This window comes from Trichomycterus rosablanca, chromosome 5 (genome assembly GCF_030014385.1).
Source record: "Trichomycterus rosablanca isolate fTriRos1 chromosome 5, fTriRos1.hap1, whole genome shotgun sequence".
NCBI classification, from domain to species: domain Eukaryota; kingdom Metazoa; phylum Chordata; class Actinopteri; order Siluriformes; family Trichomycteridae; genus Trichomycterus; species Trichomycterus rosablanca.
In genome coordinates this window covers 37,726,191-37,744,778 of record NC_085992.1, presented here as the reverse complement: position 1 = coordinate 37,744,778, position 18,588 = coordinate 37,726,191, and the positions used below count along the sequence as shown (strand labels likewise).

Below are 18,588 nucleotides of genomic sequence, written 5' to 3'. Positions count from 1 at the left end.
TGGTCCTTCAATCAAAAATAATATGTGGTCAGAGGTGGAACCCATGATGGTCCATTTCTAATTTATGAAAGGGATCGGGGAAACCAATTTTGCATAGCAACTGTTGGGCCACAGTAATAATTATATATGTACTGTATATCTAAACTGAAAATAATACCTGATCAGAGGTGGTCCTGAGTGGTCCCTTTTCATTAGAGAATGGGGTACAAAATAGTCCTACAAATTCTGCATAGCAACAGATGGGTTTCAAAAATTGCAAACCCAACTGATAAAATGGCCAGTGAGCGAATGTCTTTCTTGCATGAATAAATATTGGTATTTTTTTACAACTATACCATTTTCAGCCACCAAACGTTGGCCAGAAATATCCTCTAATAATCAGGAGTCTCTTTTATGCATTCAAAGGATATTTTATATCTAAATAAAATGTATATCTGGAATCATTTGGCTTTTTTTGCCCTCAGCAGCATCAGGAACATGAGCATGAGAGTATGAGCCAGCCTCCATCTCCTGCTCGCTGCTACCGCCTCTAGTATACTATCTTTTTTTAGGGGAAGACGAAGAGCTCAGCATAAGGGCACAGAACAAGGATAAGAGCTGGAATTTTTTTGTGGAATTGCCAAACGACACATTTGTTCTGTATATGTGGCGTTAAGTAGGAGACAACAGGTAAATTGCAGTGAATGTAAAGGCAGCTTGGATATTAGGTTTACGGATGAGGGACTAGTTCCACTGTGGCTGTGTGTGCAGCTCAGCCGGAGCCGAACATTACTGTACACCGTGGCTGCAAAACAAAATGGGGGTTAGCTGATGGGTGGAGCGGTTTTAAATCAAACGCGTTGGCCTTTCTGAATCTTCATTCAGGTAGATCATTAGAATAGCGGACGGTTATGTTTGTCATGTGAAGCAGCGAGGTTTATAAGCGAGGCCTTTAATGCGCGGTGGGTTATGTGTGCATATTGTAGTGGGTCTTTCTCCATGTCGCCCACGTAGCGACTGCAGCTCCGCTCAATCCGCCTGGATAAGAATGACCAAACACAGCTCATATTTCTGTCTTTAAACTTTTGTTCGCCTTTGTATTTGATACAAAATGTACAATTACAGCATAATATGGCAAGTGTGTGTTTTTATAATGTGTTAAACAGGCTGTTGTATTTTAGCTTGTGTGTGAGGTGAATGCGGGTAGAATCAGTAGGTGATCTGTAGGCAATGTCTGTTACTCAGTGAAGCATTAACGCTACAGCACAGCTCACTTATTCACACGCTAGTTTTTATAAACTGTAAAAACATTCATTTTTATTGTATTTAGAGTTTCCGAACCTGCTACATTAAATGACAAATAAGACATTGTAATTATTTCTAATTATTTTTTGCTAAATAATCAAACATAACTGACTGCTCATTTGAAGAGGGTTAGTTGAGTATTGGCTTTTATATATGAGTACTTTCCCATTTTTATATGTACATGTATAAATTACTTATTAATATTATCTAATACTAATAATTATTTCAGTTTAACAAACACAATTGGAAGAGTTTAAAATTCTGTTCATTGTGAAAGACTTGACTTTTAAGTTTCATAACAATACAGCATGTTACTGCTTTAGTTTTATTAAATATAATATACTTGCTGATCATATACTTACAAAGTTATGTTCAAAACAGTATTTAAATTATTTACTTATTTATTTATTAGGATTTTAATGTCATGTTTTACACACTTTGGTTACATTCATGACAGAAACAGTAGTTACTCCTTACACAAGATTCATCAGTTCAAAAAGTCTAACATCAAACACAGTCATGGACAATTTTGTATCTCCAATTAACCTCAGTTGTATGTCTTTGGACTGTGGTAGGAAACCGGAGCTCTCAGAGGAAACCCACACAGACAGGACCCAGACCTCCCCACCTGGGAATCGAACCCAGAACCTTCTTGCTTTAAGGTGACAGTGCTACCCACTGAGCTGTCGTATTTAAATAATATTTTGCAAACTAATACTGGAAGATGCTCAGATTGGTTGTGACACAACTTATAGTAATTATGCTTCAGATACAAAAAAAATACTTTGTAAGAAAAAAGCTACATAATCATAATAACCTCTTTTGGTTTGATAACTCATTATTGGAGTGCTCAGAAAATCACGCCACACTAATGGTGCATCTTTTCCCACAAGATTCCACAGCATCCTCTCTAACAATAAAAACGTAGGAGAAAAACCAGCAGTCACACAGTTGCCAGATTATCTGAACACAGCAGCAACAGTTACCTAGTTAAAAGAAGCAAATATCTAGCAAATATCTATATTTCTATGTAAATCTTCTTTGCTAAAAAGGACATAAATGAGCAACTAAAATTTGCATACAGCCATTTAGACAAAACAGTAATCAAATAAAATAAAATAGAGCTTTCTGGCAATAATTAAGTTTGTCGTGTTTGGAGGAACACTAAACAAGGTGAGGTATAAAGGTGGAAGCATCATTCAGAGAAGTATTCTTCTCTGCAAACAGTACTGGAGCATTACACATTTTTTTAAGCAAACATGAATACGTTAATATCCAGGAACACATCAAATGAAAATCTTATTGGCCAAAAAACAAAAGCTTGACCTTAGAACAAAAGATTAACATAAACATAAACATAAAGCCAAAATAATTTAAGAGTGGTGTCTAGTAAGTGTGCTTACATGACCTAGTCGGTCCCCTAATTTGAATCCCATTAAAAATATAGAATTAAAAAAAAAATTGTTAGACCCTCATAACCTTGCTGTTTAACTTTTACCCTGCTTATAGTTTATGGGCATATATGAATGGGTGTTCACATTTTTGAAATTGCGAAATTGAACTTTAGTGTGATGTATTGCAAATGTGTTCATGTAAATAAAAAGATTCCATATATTTATAAATATATTATAGAAAATATAAAATGCACATCATATAATTAATCCAGGAATACAGTATATTAACATTTGCGGATTGATTGTAATAAATAATCTTGATTTCAGGATTGAACATAATTTTTCACAATTATTATATTACACATGATCATGCAGCTGTACTATATGTAAACAGTGTCAGTCTCAGCGTAAATAATGAATGAAGTGTAACACTAGCAGACGCTGCTTATCTGTGCCAGGCTTGTGCATTTCATAGTAAATAATGTTCTAAGTGTAGAGTTTAATTTAATGATGAAAACCTCATAAAGGTCAGATGATATTTCTTTTTGCTATATTATTCTGTATTCTTTGGTATATTATTTGTGATCACTATTAAAAACAAATAGGTTTTATTGCTGCCTTTTGCTTTTCTCATGTAAAATTAATGTTAAGCATGTAGAAGCAATGGCTTGGAAGTGAAGCCTCGTATTTCTTTACAATAAGAAAATGTAATCATATTTTAAAGTTTAATTTTATTTATATACTCATCATTTGTAACTGTATTTGTGTAGGTAATCCATTCAGTAACACTGTGAACCAAAGGCAGGTGAGCACACTTTTCCTCGATGTTAACTCACTACTGTTACTGTACATTTTCAAAAATGCAGTAGGGTTTTTAAGAAGTGAAATTCCTGTACGCACATACCTGCAAAATAGTTAAGATGAAATGAATTAATTTTTTCTATATTTCTGCTCCAATTACCTCTAATATGATGATTTTTCTTTTCATTGGATCTGCAGCAGTATGTCAGCCAGAGGAGGGAAGAAGAAGATCACAAAGCTGTCGCGCTCAGCCCGGGCTGGCGTTATATTTCCTGTCGGGAGGATGATGAGGTACTTGCGTACAGGTACACATAAGTACCGCATCGGCATGGGTGCTCCTGTGTACATGGCAGCTGTGATTGAGTACCTGGCAGGTAAAGGCAGACAAAGCAAAATCACTCATTGTCTTCAAAAATGATGTACAGTTGCAGTGAAAATTATTCACCCCCTACTGTGAATTATTCATCCCCCACAGCATGCAAACACAATAATTTAGTGGTTTATTGCAAACAGCTGTTGTTTAGTTTGCCAATGATCCTAATTTGCAATGGGGGTTAATAATTTTGTTTGCAACTGTAGTATTCTTAATATATCTAGATGTTTTATTGTTTCCTTTTTTAGCTGAAATTTTGGAGTTGGCTGGTAATGCAGCAAGAGACAACAAGAAAGGAAGAATCACACCACGGCACATCAAGCTAGCAGTGGCCAACGATGAGGAGCTCAACCAGGTACAATAAAGATAGAGAAAATGGCCTTATCCTTGTCAGTTGTTTATTATTATTATTTCTCCTGGGGGCTAAAAGTTGTGCTTGCTTATTTTAGTGCCTAATAACCATTATTTCACTAATAATGTTTAACTATTATTGACAACAAGAATAAAAAAAACTATATCTGTGGGCAATAACATGCTGCAGCAAGTGTAGGTACTGGGGACCTGCTTTTGAACCTCACCTTCAGGCACTGTTCTTCACATGTCTGTTTGGATTGCCTCCAGGTGCCCCAGGTTGCTTCTAGGCATAAATGAATGTTTAATGGTCTGTGATGGATTGGTTTCTGCTTTGCATCATTGTATTTCGGTGGTTCTGGACACTTACAACCATGATCAAGATGAAATAAAGATAATTTAATGAGGTTTGATTAGTTTGACAGGAAAGCATTTTTTATTTTTTTTTAAATAACGATAAATAAAAGTTAAAAAAAAAAACTAACCTAGCAGAAAGTTTCTACATTGGGTATGTAATTGTAATAAATAAATGTAATAATCATTTTAGCCATTACTATGCAGTCTTACTGTGGAATAATTAAAAGAAATTAACAATCTGGTTCATTTTTAGCAGGACAGTAGAAATAATTTGCATTCTGAACAGCATTTACTACACAACCAGAATGTCAACAAAGACAGTTTATGTATATCACATGCATGTTGTTTCCCAGCTTCTTAGAGGGGTGACCATATCAAACGGTGGCGTCCTACCTCGTATCCACCCTGAGCTGCTCTCCAAGAAGAGAGGAGGGAGAGTGAAAGTGGATTCACAACTGTCTGTACCAGAAAAGATGGAGAAATTAGCCAAGGGTGGCAAGAGAGCCCCCAAAAAGGGCAGAGGAAAACCAGGCCGCAAACCAAGGGTCAGTCCAGTGTTCATGTATTCTTTCTACCTCAACATAACACACTCACACTGATGTTTAAATGATTATTTAATACATTTACACAAAGGTATTTTGGTTGTCCTTAAAACCTTGTAAAAACACCATATTTGTAACATATGCTTGCAGAAGAGTGCAGAGAATGATAAAGATGGATTTAACTCAACAATGGAGGACGGACCAGGAGAAGGATTCACTGTTCTCTCAGCTAAGAGTTTGTTCCTCGGACAAAAGGTGTGGATTTGTCGTTGCACGTCATTTTGGTGTTCACTCACATGCTGTTCTACAACACTAATGTTGCTTATCATCTGTACCAGCTGTCTCTTGCAGAGAGTGACATCAGCAAAATAGGAACCATAAAGGTTGAGGGAATAATTAATCCCACCAATGCAGAGATTGATCTGAAAGATGCAGTGGGTAAGTAGACCGGAATCTGGTGATTAATAGTGAAAGTATGTGGACACGCTTTGCTTTTAGTCAGATTGCTAACAGATACAAACTACATCAAAGCATCTCCATAGACCAACATAGGCAGTAGAATGAGTCAGAGTGAAAAGCTTGATGACACTTAGCACTTCATCGTCATAGGATGTCAAATTTTTGCCCTGGTCAATTGCTGTGTTGTTGTGTAAATGCATCAACTATGGACAGCCATAAGCTACATGGACTCACAGAACAGGTTGGCTGATTGCCGAATCCTTTGGCATCTAAAAACTGTCCTCACTAGTGAATGTGCAAACTGTTTCTAGAAGAAACATGGACACAAGTTGTAGCCTAGTGGTTAGGCTACTGGACTAGCAATCGAAAGGTTGCTGGTTCAAGCCTCACCACTGCCAGGTGGCCACTGTTGGGCCATTGAGCAAGGCCCTTAACCTTTTGTTGCTTAGACAATATACTGTCACAGTACTGTAAGTCGCTTTGGATAAAGCGTCTGCTGAATGCCAAAAACAAGATCATTTTTGAAGATCACAGTATTAAATGACCCAAGTAATGTAAAGCATGCCCTAATTGGACTTTTGAGCATTGACAGTGTATTCTCTGAAAAGCTCAGGCCTGCATAGAGCCTGCACAGAGCTTTGACAATAAACCCACCCAAAACCCCAAGAAAAGCAGGTCTTAGTGATTAAAAATCACTAATACTTTTGTAGTTAAATAACATTTAAAGTGGAGTCTGTAACAAGGGTAACCAACTTTATAGTAGTGCCCATAGTTCTGAAATAATGCCTAAAGCTTATAATAAGATTTATCATCTCCAACAATAATCTTCACTAGCCACTTCCTTCACATGCTGATGAATGATACAATCATTCAGGGCGTCAATCCATTAGAGAGCATCACTCACTCAGCTATGTACTGACCTACCCACACCTATGGGCAAGTTATAGTGTAGCCTGTTCACCTACTTGTCAGTGTAATGAAAGTTTGGAGGTAGCTGAAGTGCTCAGTAATCAGACATGCATGTGGTGCACTCTCACTCTCACAAACAGACCCCACCCACACACCCCACATTCCTGCATGTTTTTAAGAGTTGGGAGGAAACCAGGTACCTGTATGTTGTTTATTAGGATTTTAACGTCATGTTCTACACTTTGGTTACATTCATGACAGGAACGGTAGTTACTCATCACACAAGGTTCATCTGTTCACAAGGTTATATCAAACACAGTCATGGACAGTTTTGTATCTCCAATTCACCTCACTTGCATGTCTTTGGACTGTGGGAGGAAACCGGAGCACCCAGAGGAAACCCACACGGACACAGGGAGAACATGCAAACTCCACACAGAAAGGACCCGGTGTGCCCCATCTGGGTATCGAACCCAGGACCTTCTTGCTGTGAGGCGACAGTGCTACCCACTTAGCCACCATGCTGCCCACCTTTATGTTGAAGTCATTTATCAGGCATTTATCTCAATTATATAGGTTGATGATATTGTATTTAGTGTCCTGAAAAGGTGCAAACAATTCTTGTTGGATCATTACTGTTACTTCTATGTGTGGCACAGGTAATGCTCTGGAAAAGGCTGGAGGAAAAGATTTCCTGGAAGCTGTAAAAGAACTGAGGAAAGCACAAGCCCCGTTGGATGTATCATCAGGTAGAATTCACAAAATGAATTGTATTCTCTAATAAATGTGTTTTTACTAGAACATGATGAGGTTTGAGTGTAGTCTGGTAACTTTCTGGTCTTGTGCAACTTGCAACCTGTTCAACAGTGGTATTTTTTTTTTTTCAGTGGCAGTAAGCCAGGCCAGTGGGATGGCAGCACGTTTCATCATCCACTGCAATGTTCCTCAGTGGGGCTCTGAAAAATGTGAGGATCAGCTGGAAAGGACGGTAAAGAACTGCCTTTCTGCTGCAGAAGAGAAGAAGCTCAAATCGGTTGCCTTTCCCTCTCTGCCCGCTGGAAGGTCAGCCCAGTTGTTTGGTGTCTTTACATTTCTAGCATACAAAATATTTCTACACCCTTTTACTGTAATAATAAAATAATAATAAAGTATTTACTAATTCAATTCTATTTTAATACACAAGATTTACATTTTGGCTATCAGAACCCACATTACAGTAACTGAACTTTGAAGGTACCAAACACCAGTTCATTGTCAGGTCAGTCCATCCCTAGTAAAAACAGTATTAATAATAGGGATGGTCTGGTGGTTCAGCTAGTATAGTGGATGCTGCACAGCAACATGGGTCCTGGGTTCAACTTCATCTCCAGTCACCGTCTTTGACATAATTCATATTTGCTTTCTGTCAGTGTGAGTTTTCTCAGGGGACTCCAGTTTTCTTCCACCAAGAGGACTGGCTACTTTAAAGGTCCCTTACATGTAAGGAAATAAATGTATGCTGCCCTGTCAAAGGTCTGTCACCTTGTGCTTAGTGCAGTATGAACAAATAAGCGATAAACATTTAACAAGCAAGTAGCATGGTAATGCAGAAGTATGGGTAATGCCCAACAACATGGAAGGTTTTGGGCACTTGGGTTTGATCCTCGTGTCATGTATCTGTCTGTGAGTAGTTCCACTAATCCCCACTGGGTACTCTAGTTTACTTCCAGAAGTTGGATATGCATCTTTAAATTGTTTCTAAGGGGATTGAAAATGAATTGTTGAACAAATAACAACAAAGGAGCTCTAACCCAAATTGCTCTAGCTCAGAAGGTTCAAATCCCCAGCAGTGCTATCAGCCAGTCGGAGGGGTGTTTGGGGTTCTGATGTTCAAGGCCTTGTGATGGATTTGCATCATATCCGGTGTGTCTCTGCATTGAGCATAATGATTCTGGGGAAAGCAGACTTATCGTGACCCTGACCAGGATAAAGCAGTTGTAAAAACATGAAATAACAATAAAGGACACAAGTTATTAAATTTTGTCCATAGTCATTGCCAGTTTACAGCCAACAAGCTTGAATTAACCCCCTTTGATACACAATGCTAACAGATGTCCATGATTGGCAAACATCAATTTGAATAGGATCAATAGGAGTAAGAAGTAGGAGTGGTGCCATCCTATCCTGTGAGAGAACGTTGCTCATTATAGCCACTAAACAACACATATGTAATTATTTCTCTGGGTGATTATACTACTTTACATCCTTTTCATTTCAATCAACATGAGGTTAAACCAGCAATTCACCAGCTGTAACCCTGATTACTGAGAAATTTGGTCATTTCAGTTATTGCTTCATTTATTGACAAATTTTAAGTTTTCTTTTCATCTTTTTTCAGAAACGGATTTCCAAAGCAAACCGCAGCACAGCTGATACTGAAGGCCATTTCAAACCATTTTGTTTCAGCAACCACTTCCTCGCTGAAGAACATTTACTTTGTACTGTTTGACAGTGAGAGCATTGGGATTTATTTGCAGGAAATGGCCAAGATGGATGGCAAATGATGATTCAGCAGTCGGTTGATTTGTTGGTAGGTTGCTTAGCCTGGATGCTAGTCTGTTTCATCAGGTGAGTTCTGTGTACGTGAACCCCTCCAGTTATATACAGGTGCATCTAAAAAATTACAATATTGTGGAAAAACTACATTTTTTTTCATAATTCAAATAGGTAAACTAACACATTTTATATTTATTGTAGATCTCAAATTTCGAATTTGAGTAAATTACTATTCAAGAGTATAAATACAGTGTATCCAGTTCAGAACCCAACAATCTTTGGGAAGACTGCTTACTTGACAGTTCATCAGAACCCTCCACAAGTAGGGTAAATGACAGCAGGTTATTGCTAAAAAGGCTGTGTGCTGTATCAAAGCATATGAATTGAAAGTTGATTGGAGTACAAAAATGTGGCAGGAAAAGGTGCACAAGCAACAGGGATGACCGCATCCTTGAGAGGATTGTTGATTCAAGAACTTTAAGAGCCTGGAGTGGACTGAAGCTGGTGTCAGTGCATTAAGAGCCATCACGCAACAGAAGTCTCCAGGAAAGGGGGCTACAACTTCCACATTCTTACTATTAAGCCACTCCTGAATCTGAGACAACATCAGAATCGTCTTACCTGGGTTAAGAAGAAATAGAACTGGACTTTTGCTCAGTGGTCCAAAGTCCTTTTTCAGATTAAGAATTAATTACTCAGAAGTAAATTTAATAAGTCTGGAGGAAGAGTGGAGAGGCACAGAATTCAAGGTCAAGGTGTCTGGAAGTCCAGCGTCTACCAGGAGATTATAGAGCACTTCATACTTGTATATGCTGACGAGCTTTATGGAGATGCCGATTTTCTTTTCAAGCAGGACTTGTACCTGCACACAGTGCCAAAATTACTACTAAATGGTTTGCTGACCATGATATTGCTGTGCTTGAATGGCCAGCAAACTCTATGGAGCTGAACACCATAGAGAATCTATGAGATGTTGACAAGAGGAAGATGAGAAACACCTGACCCAGCAACACAGATGAACTGAGGGCCACTAATCACTATTACTACAATTTACTACCTTTTCTGTTTGATCTTAGGACATACACCGATGATGCATAACATTATGACCGCAACATTATGACCACCTTCCTAATATTGTGTTGGTCCCCCTTTTGCAGCCCCATACACACCAAACTGCAATGTGTATTCTGACACCTTTCTATCAGAACCAGCATTAACTTCTTCAGCAGTTTGAGCTACAGTAGCTCGTCTGTTGGATCGGACCACACGGGCCAGCCTTCGCTCCCCACATGCATCAATGAGCCTTGGCCGCCCATGACCCTGTCGCTGGTTTACCACTGTTCCTTCCTTGGACCACTTTTGATTGATACTGACCACTGCAGCCCGGGAACACCCCACAAGTTTTGCAGTTTTGGAGACGCTCCGACCCAGTCGTCTAGCCATCACAATTTGGCCCTTGTCAAACTCACTCAAATCCTTGCTTGCCTATTTGTCCTGCTTCTAACAACATCAACTTTGAGGATAAAATGTTCACTTGCTGCCTAATATATCCCACCCACTAACAGGTGCCGTGATGAGATAATCAGTGTTATTCACTTCACCTGTCAGTGGTCATAATGTTATGCCTGCTCGGTGTATTCTAATATTTTGAGATACTAGATGTCTTATTTTCATAAGCGGTAAGCTATGCTGATCAACTTTTAAACAAAAAAAGGCTTGAAATGTCTATTACTATGTGTAATAAAAATAAAATGTATGACAGTTTTCCTTTTTGAATTACGTTATGAACAAAAATGAACTTTTTCCACTATACACCTGTAAAGCTGACTGGCATTAGCATCCAGGCTAACAGCAGGATTTCTGTTGGTTTTCCAGATGATGTGTTGTGTGATTAAAGATGTTGTAGATATCTGGGATTCAGAAGATACAGAACGTGTATAAAAAACGGTTTATGTATGTGAGTGAAGTGCTGTATGCATTTATGTTACACTGTTATCTTTATGGCACCCATTAAGAAGTTCATTTGTTTCATTTGAATTCTTAGACTGATCTTGTTTTAACATTCCATGTTGTACAAAGTCTTTTGGTCACTGTTTTTCAGCTAGATTTTCTGTGTAGTTTCTAATACTGTTAGTTTACTAAAGGCAAAAAAGTGTTTCTCTTTATGATTTGAAATAAAACCAGATGTTTTACACTGTATGCCAGACTCTTATCTGCAGGTAACAGTGTATCTGATTTGTAGCATTGGGTTTGGTTATAATACCTACGTACATCTGCATGTATTTAAGCAGAGGTCATTTTTTGCAATTGTCAGTGGCATAACATGCAGTTTGGACAAGCTCTGGTTATTGTCTTTTTGGGACAAAAAAGGATCAATGAGGCGCCCAGGTGGCACAGTGGGATATTCCGCTAGCACACCAATGCCGAGATTCTGAACTCCGTGGTTCGAAACTCGAAACTCCATGGTGCCGGCTGGGCACCATCTGGTGGGCACAATGGACAGTGCCTGCAGCAGATACTAACTGGCCACCATATCTGCAGGGTGGGGGCCGGGGACTATGTGTGGGGTGGGATCTTCATACGCTGTGTAAGGACCCTGATTGGCGGAAGAGACACCTGTGCAGAATGCAGGGGCGAGAAGAGGAGGGCTGTGCGCATGTCGGAAGAGGCGTGTACAGCGACGTGCTCTCCTTGGATGCAATCGGGTATCCCTCAGCAGTGGAAGACAAATTGAGTGTGCTAAATCGAGAGTAAAATTGGGAGAAAATGCATCAATAAAGGTGTATTAGATCTATAATCTTCTGAGGAAACTAAAGTAGAATGTATCTGCTGTGTAAATCTAACAAGAGGACATCAGCCATGTAGCACAAAGCCTATTCAAATAATGGTGGCAACAGCATCACAAGATGCTTTTTTTTTTTAGTAGCAGGGACTGGCAGTCTGGTCAGGAGGAAAAATCTTTAAGCAGGGCTCACTGCTCACAAAACTGTGCAATGATTTAAAATAAAGTAAACTAAACAATAATTTTCCTAGGTCCCCCAATGTTGACCTTACTCGAGTGAAGCAATACTGTTAAATTACTATACACAGCCATAACATTTGGTAGAGGGAATGAGCCAAAATTGGTCCATCACAATTTGCAAAATAAACCAAACCTTGTCTAACAAGACTGCTGGGTAAACTAGCTGCCCAGGGTGACTTGACCAATTACTAAACGATTACTCGCTCACTCACTTTCCCAACTGCTTATCCAATTAGGGCCCGTGGGGGTGGGGGGGGATTTTGCTGGAGCCTATCCCAGCTTTTAAATTGGCGCAAGAAACACAGTAACACTCTGGACGGGGTGCCAGTCCATCGCAGGGCAGACACACATACACACACACACTTACCTACAGGGCAATTTAGGGTCTCCAATTAACCTGACTACATGTTTTTGGACTGTGGGAGGAAATTGGAGCACCCGGAGGAAACCCACACAGACACGGGGAGAACATGCAAAGTCCGCACAGAAAGGACCCAGACCACGCCGCCTGGGGATCGAACCCAGGACCTTCTTGCTGTGAGGCGACAGTGCTACTCACCGACCGACTGTGCCGCCGCACATTTGTAATCTACCTACTTAATTAAGTTGCCAGACAGACTGATGCAACTCCTAGATCACATGTGTAAATGTAAATTACTCGATCAATAATTATTATCAGATGGCTACTCAACTGCATCGTCCAAATTTTGTTGTCACCCACATTTCCACAGTACAGTTAATGTTAGGATAACACTGTATGACACCAGTTAGATTTAAAATAAATTAAATTAATTCTTCTTCTTCTTGTTCCTCAGCCTTTGTCCCGTTTTTCGATTACGGGGTCGGCATTTTCGGCTTCTTCCCATTAGGGGTCGCCGGCGGGATTTGGCACAGTTTTTACGCCGGATGCCCTTCCTGACACAACCCTCCCTATTTATCCTGGCTTGGGACTGGTACTACAATGCACTGGTTTGTGCATCTAGCGGCTAGGTATCTATAGGACAATTCAGCGTTTCCAATTAGCCTGGTGGCATGTTTTTGGACTGTGGGAGGAAACCGGAGCACCCGGAGGAAACCCACACGGACACGGGGAGAACATGCAAACTCCGCACAGAAAGGACCCGGACCACCCCACCTGGGGATCGAACCCAGGACCTTCTTGCTGTGAGGCGACAGTGCTACCCACTGAGCCACCGTGCCGCCCAAATTAAATTAAAAATACACTTGTATTGAATTTTCTGTGACATAACAGTGGTCCACAACCATTAAATTGTTGGAGAAGCATCAATACCAGGCATGCAAAGTATATCACAACTATATTTGAAATATATAATAAAAACGAACGCTATTCTGTTTACCATATATTTATTAGATTGTAAAAAGTACATTTTATTTATATATACATATATGTGTATTTTAATTTAAATGACTAAATAATTACTGTTGGATTGATCTAAAATGCAGAACAAGAGCACATGACTTGTAGGAGAGGAAACAAATCCATCTCTTTACTGCCACCTGTTGAGACAGTCTGCTTCAGTCTGGTACAAGAAGGTTCCATCCTAGTTTAACAGCAAACTGTTTCTGAATAATTTTAAACTTCTGCTGTTTAGTATTTCTTCAGCTCGGCACATAATGTATGTTCTTTAGGTTCTTCAGATCACACAGAGGAATGCTGAGCTTTGTGCAGGTCCAAGGTAGTCCATTACTAAAACTAACACTAAAGTTTTTGAACTATAGCACAGTTAGAAGTTGTGGCCTTCTCCTTTCATGATCCTGTGACACTGTTTATGTTTTTCATTTTAAAAGAAACCAGCAAATTTCCAGTTCAGTCCAAAGCATCTTTAGCGTCAAAATTATTGAGTATAATATCATTGAATCCCTCATGGCTAACTCAACATGTAATTCTCTCCTGTAAGTTTATTGTTTATATAATTTATAATGAATATGTTCTTTCTTTGTCAAGATTCAAGTCAAGAAAATGTGGCTAATCAGCCCAAATCTTAAACATCAAATTACGCAAACATGAGAAATAGGAACTAATGCACATGTGACGTCAATACTGTACTCAGTTGACAATCTCTTTAAGACCTATCAAAACTAAAAACAATTAAGATTAAACCTGACATACAGATTTCTGTCGACAACACAGAAGATTTAATCTGCCTGCGAGTAGTCTTGGTAAGAATTCTGGAATGTGTGGCATTAATGACAACATAGCTGGTCTCGTCTGACCCTGTGTAAGATTAATATAGAATTTTTACTTATGTTTATATATTTTTTTAATGAAGGGCCTATTTTCATCAGATAATCAACACATAATTAAATGTAGGACAAACTTTTTTTTAAATGTGTATATAATGATTTGCTTTGAGCACACATGTAAATGTAAAAACCTTACATACCAGATATGTAAACAAAAGATCATTTAGACAGTGTAATAAGATTGGACATAATTTGTGTGGACTCGAGTCGTTTTATAGTTTTATCTTTTTGACAAAGTGCAATCCGGACCCTGCATTCATAGCAGCAGCAACCTTGCCATTGGTCGTTCATATTTAATTAGAGCTGATGAAGTATGACAGGAGGCAACTTGGCCTTTACTCAGACAAGTAGCAAAGTGGTGTGGCTAAGAAGTGATATCAGTGGGAACTCTATACCCGGGAAGTTGTCCCCTTTTTTGGCTTACATTTTTCCCATCAAAGTAAAAAAGATAAGATCAACTGCTTTAAATGCATCTCGGTGCATAATTAAGCTTGAAAATGACTGCAATAGTGCATTGACACAATATAATAGACTGCATCTTATGAATCACAACTGTCTCTCAAACCACATGCGTCTACACCGCTAAAGCTTTGTCATATAATTTAGCATGGTAGTATATAGTTTAGGGTGCTGTTCTGATCTCTGTGTATATTAGTACAGCTGTAGAAAACCTGTAGCTGTAGATCACTGGGCTAAAATGTAAAAAAATTCTTACTAGAATAAGTCTTACTAGTAAAAAATAAGTCTTACTAGTAATAGTATCGGTGTGCATGTAACCACACTCTACTTTAGGTCGCATCATGATGGCAAACTAGGTAGCATAGATAGAACATAGCACCAGAACCCAAGAGATCAGAGTTTGCACCTTGCCTCCGTTCACAGTCTCTAAAGTGTGTTTTGAGTGGCCGACCCACCACAGCCCTAATTAGGACCAAAAATTTACCAAAAAAAAAAAAAGAAAGCATATAAGGACAGCTATATGTTTCAGTAGCTCTGCTCCCAGGTCACGGCTGGTACTTTGAATTGCTGTAGTGAAGGTGACAAGCTCAATAACAGCTAGTAACTGTTTCCTAAATTAAATTTAATCTTAAACCACATAGTACTTGCTAAGTAGTGCATAAAAGTACAGTCACCACCATATTTTCATCACTTTGCTTTGTAGAACAGTAGTTCATGCTTTAAGATCCAACTCATTGTAAGCATACAAGCTCTTGCTTAGTAACCTCAAAGACAACTACAAATGTTTTGATTCATGACTTGGTTAAACGGGGTCAAAACTTTAAATTTAGGGTTTATCATAAAAACAACAATGATGATGAATGTGGAGGGAGATCATACACTAGCGAAATGGTACTACAAAAGTCAAGCATCCAGCAATTAGCTAGTGTCAAGAATGCTCACTTTTGACCAGCGAATGAACATTTGGTCGATGCTAGATAACATTTAAATGTTGCTGCTGATTTGAATGCCAAAAGTCATATCTAGTAAAGATTATTATGATAAACCTAAAGCAAATAACTTAATGTGTATGTTCTTCTACTACAGTATCAACTTGACATCTGCACAAACGAACAAAAATGTAATCCTGAATGTTTCACCTTCTACCAGCTTTGTGTTTCTGCTCCTCACATTCCAGCGCTGCATTCTTAATCAAAATAAATAATATCTGTGCAGACTGGATTATTGAAGGATCAACAGCACTGGGTGTAATATACCTTAGTGTGAGCATGTTTATGTATGGGAATAAGGAGCACATAATGTCACTTCCACTTTCTGTCCACTGTATGCTTCATTTTCAAGTCTTGGCCTCATTTAATTTAATGTATTAGTCGGTACTGATCTTGAGGCAGGTAGATGATGTCAATGAAGCAAAAGAACAGCAGTGAAGGAGGTTCTTCTTTCCCCTCACCGTTCTTCTCAAAAAGGGACTAATGTCTTCTATTTGACCTCAGCAGGGTCAGCTGGACGTGGTGTTGGAAGCAGAGGTACAGGTGATGTGGCCTCTATGAGGGCGGGATTGAGAATGATTGGCAGGGACATAGGAGGAACGCCCACCTGCAGTGGAGAGGCTAAGGGCTGAAGTATTAGAGGAGACTGGCTGAGGGGAGACAGGGACTCTGAGCAATTCTTCACTGGAGTGGTCATCGCAGGGGTGGAGGCCACCGGAGATAATTGATCACCTGTAAGGTTTTGGGGTGGGGGGAGGGGTGTAAGAGAGAAGGATCTTAATCACTCACAGATTTTGATTGCTTAAAAACACTATGTAAAGCTCTGACTAACCAAAATTTAAAAAATGTAGGTATGTGTGACCTTACAGCTTGAGTGACATGAGTGACAAAACATATTTATATATAAAAACATATTCTACATTTAAGTTATTGGCTAACAAGGTCTGCCAAAACAATGAATATACACCAATCAACCATAACATTAAAAGCACCTCCTTGTTTCTACACTCACTGTCCATTTTATCAGCTCCACTTACCATATAGAAGCACGTTGTAGTTCTATAGCCTCAGGACCACCACAGAGTAGGTATTATTTGGGTGGTGGGTCATTCTCAGCACTGCAGTGACACTGACATGGTGGTGGTGTGTTAGTGTGTGTTGTGCTGGTATGAGTGGATCAGACACAGCAGCGCTGATGGAGTTTTTAAACACCTCACTGTCACTGCTGGACTAAGAATAGTCCACCAACCAAAAATATATCCAGCCAACAGCGCCCTGTGGGCAGCATCCTCTGACTACTGATGAAGATCTCAAAGATGACCAACTCAAACAGCAGCAATATATGAGTGATCGTCTCTGACTTTACATCTACAAGGTGGAACAACTACGTAGGAGTGTCTAATAGAGTGGACAGTGAGTGGACACGGTATTTAAAAACCCCAGCAGCACTGCTGTGTCTGATCCACTCATACCAGCACGACACACACTAACACACCACCACCATGTAATAATACCTGCTCTGTGGGAGTCCTGACCATGGAAGAACAGCATGAAAGGGGGCTAACAAAGCATGCAGAGAAACAGATGGACTACAGTCAGTAATTGTACAACTACAAAGTGCTTCTATATGGTAAGTGGAGCTGATAAAATGGACAGTGAGTGTAGAAACAAGGTGGTTTAAATGTTATGGCTGATCGGTATATAGGCTGCCTGTTAGCTGTGTGTTACAGGTAGATACAGTGTATCACAAAAGTGAGTACACCCCTCACATTTCTGCAGATATTTAAGTATATCTTTTCATGGGACAACACTGACAAAATGACACTTTGACACAATGAAAAGTAGTCTGTGTGCAGCTTATATAACAGTGTAAATTTATTCTTCCCTCAAAATAACTCAATATACAGCCATTAATGTCTAAACCACCGGCAACAAAAGTGAGTACACCCCTTAGTGAAAGTTCCTGAAGTGTCAATATTTTGTGTGGCCACCATAATTTCCCAGAACTGCTTTAACTCTCCTGGGCATGGAGTTTACCAGAGCTTCACAGGTTGCCACTGGAATGCTTTTCCACTCCTCCATGACGACATCTTGGAGCTGGCGGATATTCGAGACTTTGCGCTCCTCCACCTTCCGCTTGAGGATGCCCCAAAGATGTTCTATTGGGTTTAGGTCTGGAGACATGCTTGGCCAGTCCATCACCTTTACCCTCAGTCTCTTCAATAAAGCAGTGGTCATCTTAGAGGTGTGTTTGGGGTCATTATCATGCTGGAACACTGCCCTGCGACCCAGTTTCCGGAGGGAGGGGATCATGCTCTGCTTCAGTATTTCACAGTACATATTGGAGTTCATGTGTCCCTCAATGAAATGTAACTCCCCAATACCTGCTGCACTCATGCAGCCCCAGACCATGGCATTCGCACCACCATGCTTGACTGTAGGCATGACACACTTATCTTTGTACTCCTCACCTGATTGCCGCCACACATGCTTGAGACCATCTGAACCAAACAAATTAATCTTGGTCTCATCAGACCATAGGACATGGTTCCAGTAATCCATGTCCTTTGTTGACATGTCTTCAGCAAACTGTTTGTGGGCTTTCTTGTGTAGAGACTTCAGAAGAGGCTTCCTTCTGGGGTGACAGCCATGCAGACCAATTTGATGTAGTGTGCGGCGTATGGTCTGAGCACTGACAGGCTGACCCCCCACCTTTTCAATCTCTGCAGCAATGCTGACAGCACTCCTGCGCCTATCTTTCAAAGACAGCAGTTGGATGTGACGCTGAGCACGTGCACTCAGCTTCTTTGGACGACCAACGCGAGGTCTGTTCTGAGTGGACCCTGCT

General features: G+C 39.7%; 2 protein-coding genes across 11 annotated transcripts in view; one reads left to right on the top strand and one right to left on the bottom strand.

The window, feature by feature from the left end:
- LOC134315138 (core histone macro-H2A.2) overlaps positions 1–11,197 on the top strand; it is a 67,195-nt gene extending 55,998 nt beyond the window's left edge. For 2 of the 5 annotated variants that reach the window (XM_062996143.1, XM_062996141.1), the window contains exons 2-11: positions 1,860–1,946; positions 3,449–3,483; positions 3,678–3,853; positions 4,077–4,207; positions 4,914–5,105; positions 5,253–5,357; positions 5,441–5,540; positions 7,130–7,219; positions 7,358–7,532; positions 8,848–11,197. In XM_062996143.1, the coding sequence (XP_062852213.1) occupies positions 3,682–3,853; positions 4,077–4,207; positions 4,914–5,105; positions 5,253–5,357; positions 5,441–5,540; positions 7,130–7,219; positions 7,358–7,532; positions 8,848–9,013 (1,131 nt within the window). In that variant the 5' untranslated portion in view covers positions 1,860–1,946; positions 3,449–3,483; positions 3,678–3,681 and the 3' untranslated portion in view covers positions 9,014–11,197. Of the gene's footprint in view, positions 1–564; positions 670–1,859; positions 1,947–3,448; positions 3,484–3,677; positions 3,854–4,076; positions 4,208–4,913; positions 5,106–5,252; positions 5,358–5,440; positions 5,541–7,129; positions 7,220–7,357; positions 7,533–8,847 lie in introns of those variants that run through there. The other 3 variants (XM_062996144.1, XM_062996145.1, XM_062996140.1) reach the window with 3 other exon arrangements.
- Positions 11,198–13,375: 2,178 nt separating this feature from the next.
- Positions 13,376–18,588, bottom strand: part of gbf1 (golgi brefeldin A resistant guanine nucleotide exchange factor 1) — a 103,007-nt gene continuing 97,794 nt past the window's right edge. For all 6 annotated transcript variants that reach the window (XM_062996134.1, XM_062996137.1, XM_062996136.1 and 3 more), the window contains one exon: positions 13,376–16,472. In XM_062996134.1, coding sequence (XP_062852204.1) covers positions 16,231–16,472 — 242 coding nt within the window. In that variant the 3' untranslated portion in view covers positions 13,376–16,230. The remainder of the gene's footprint in view (positions 16,473–18,588) is intronic.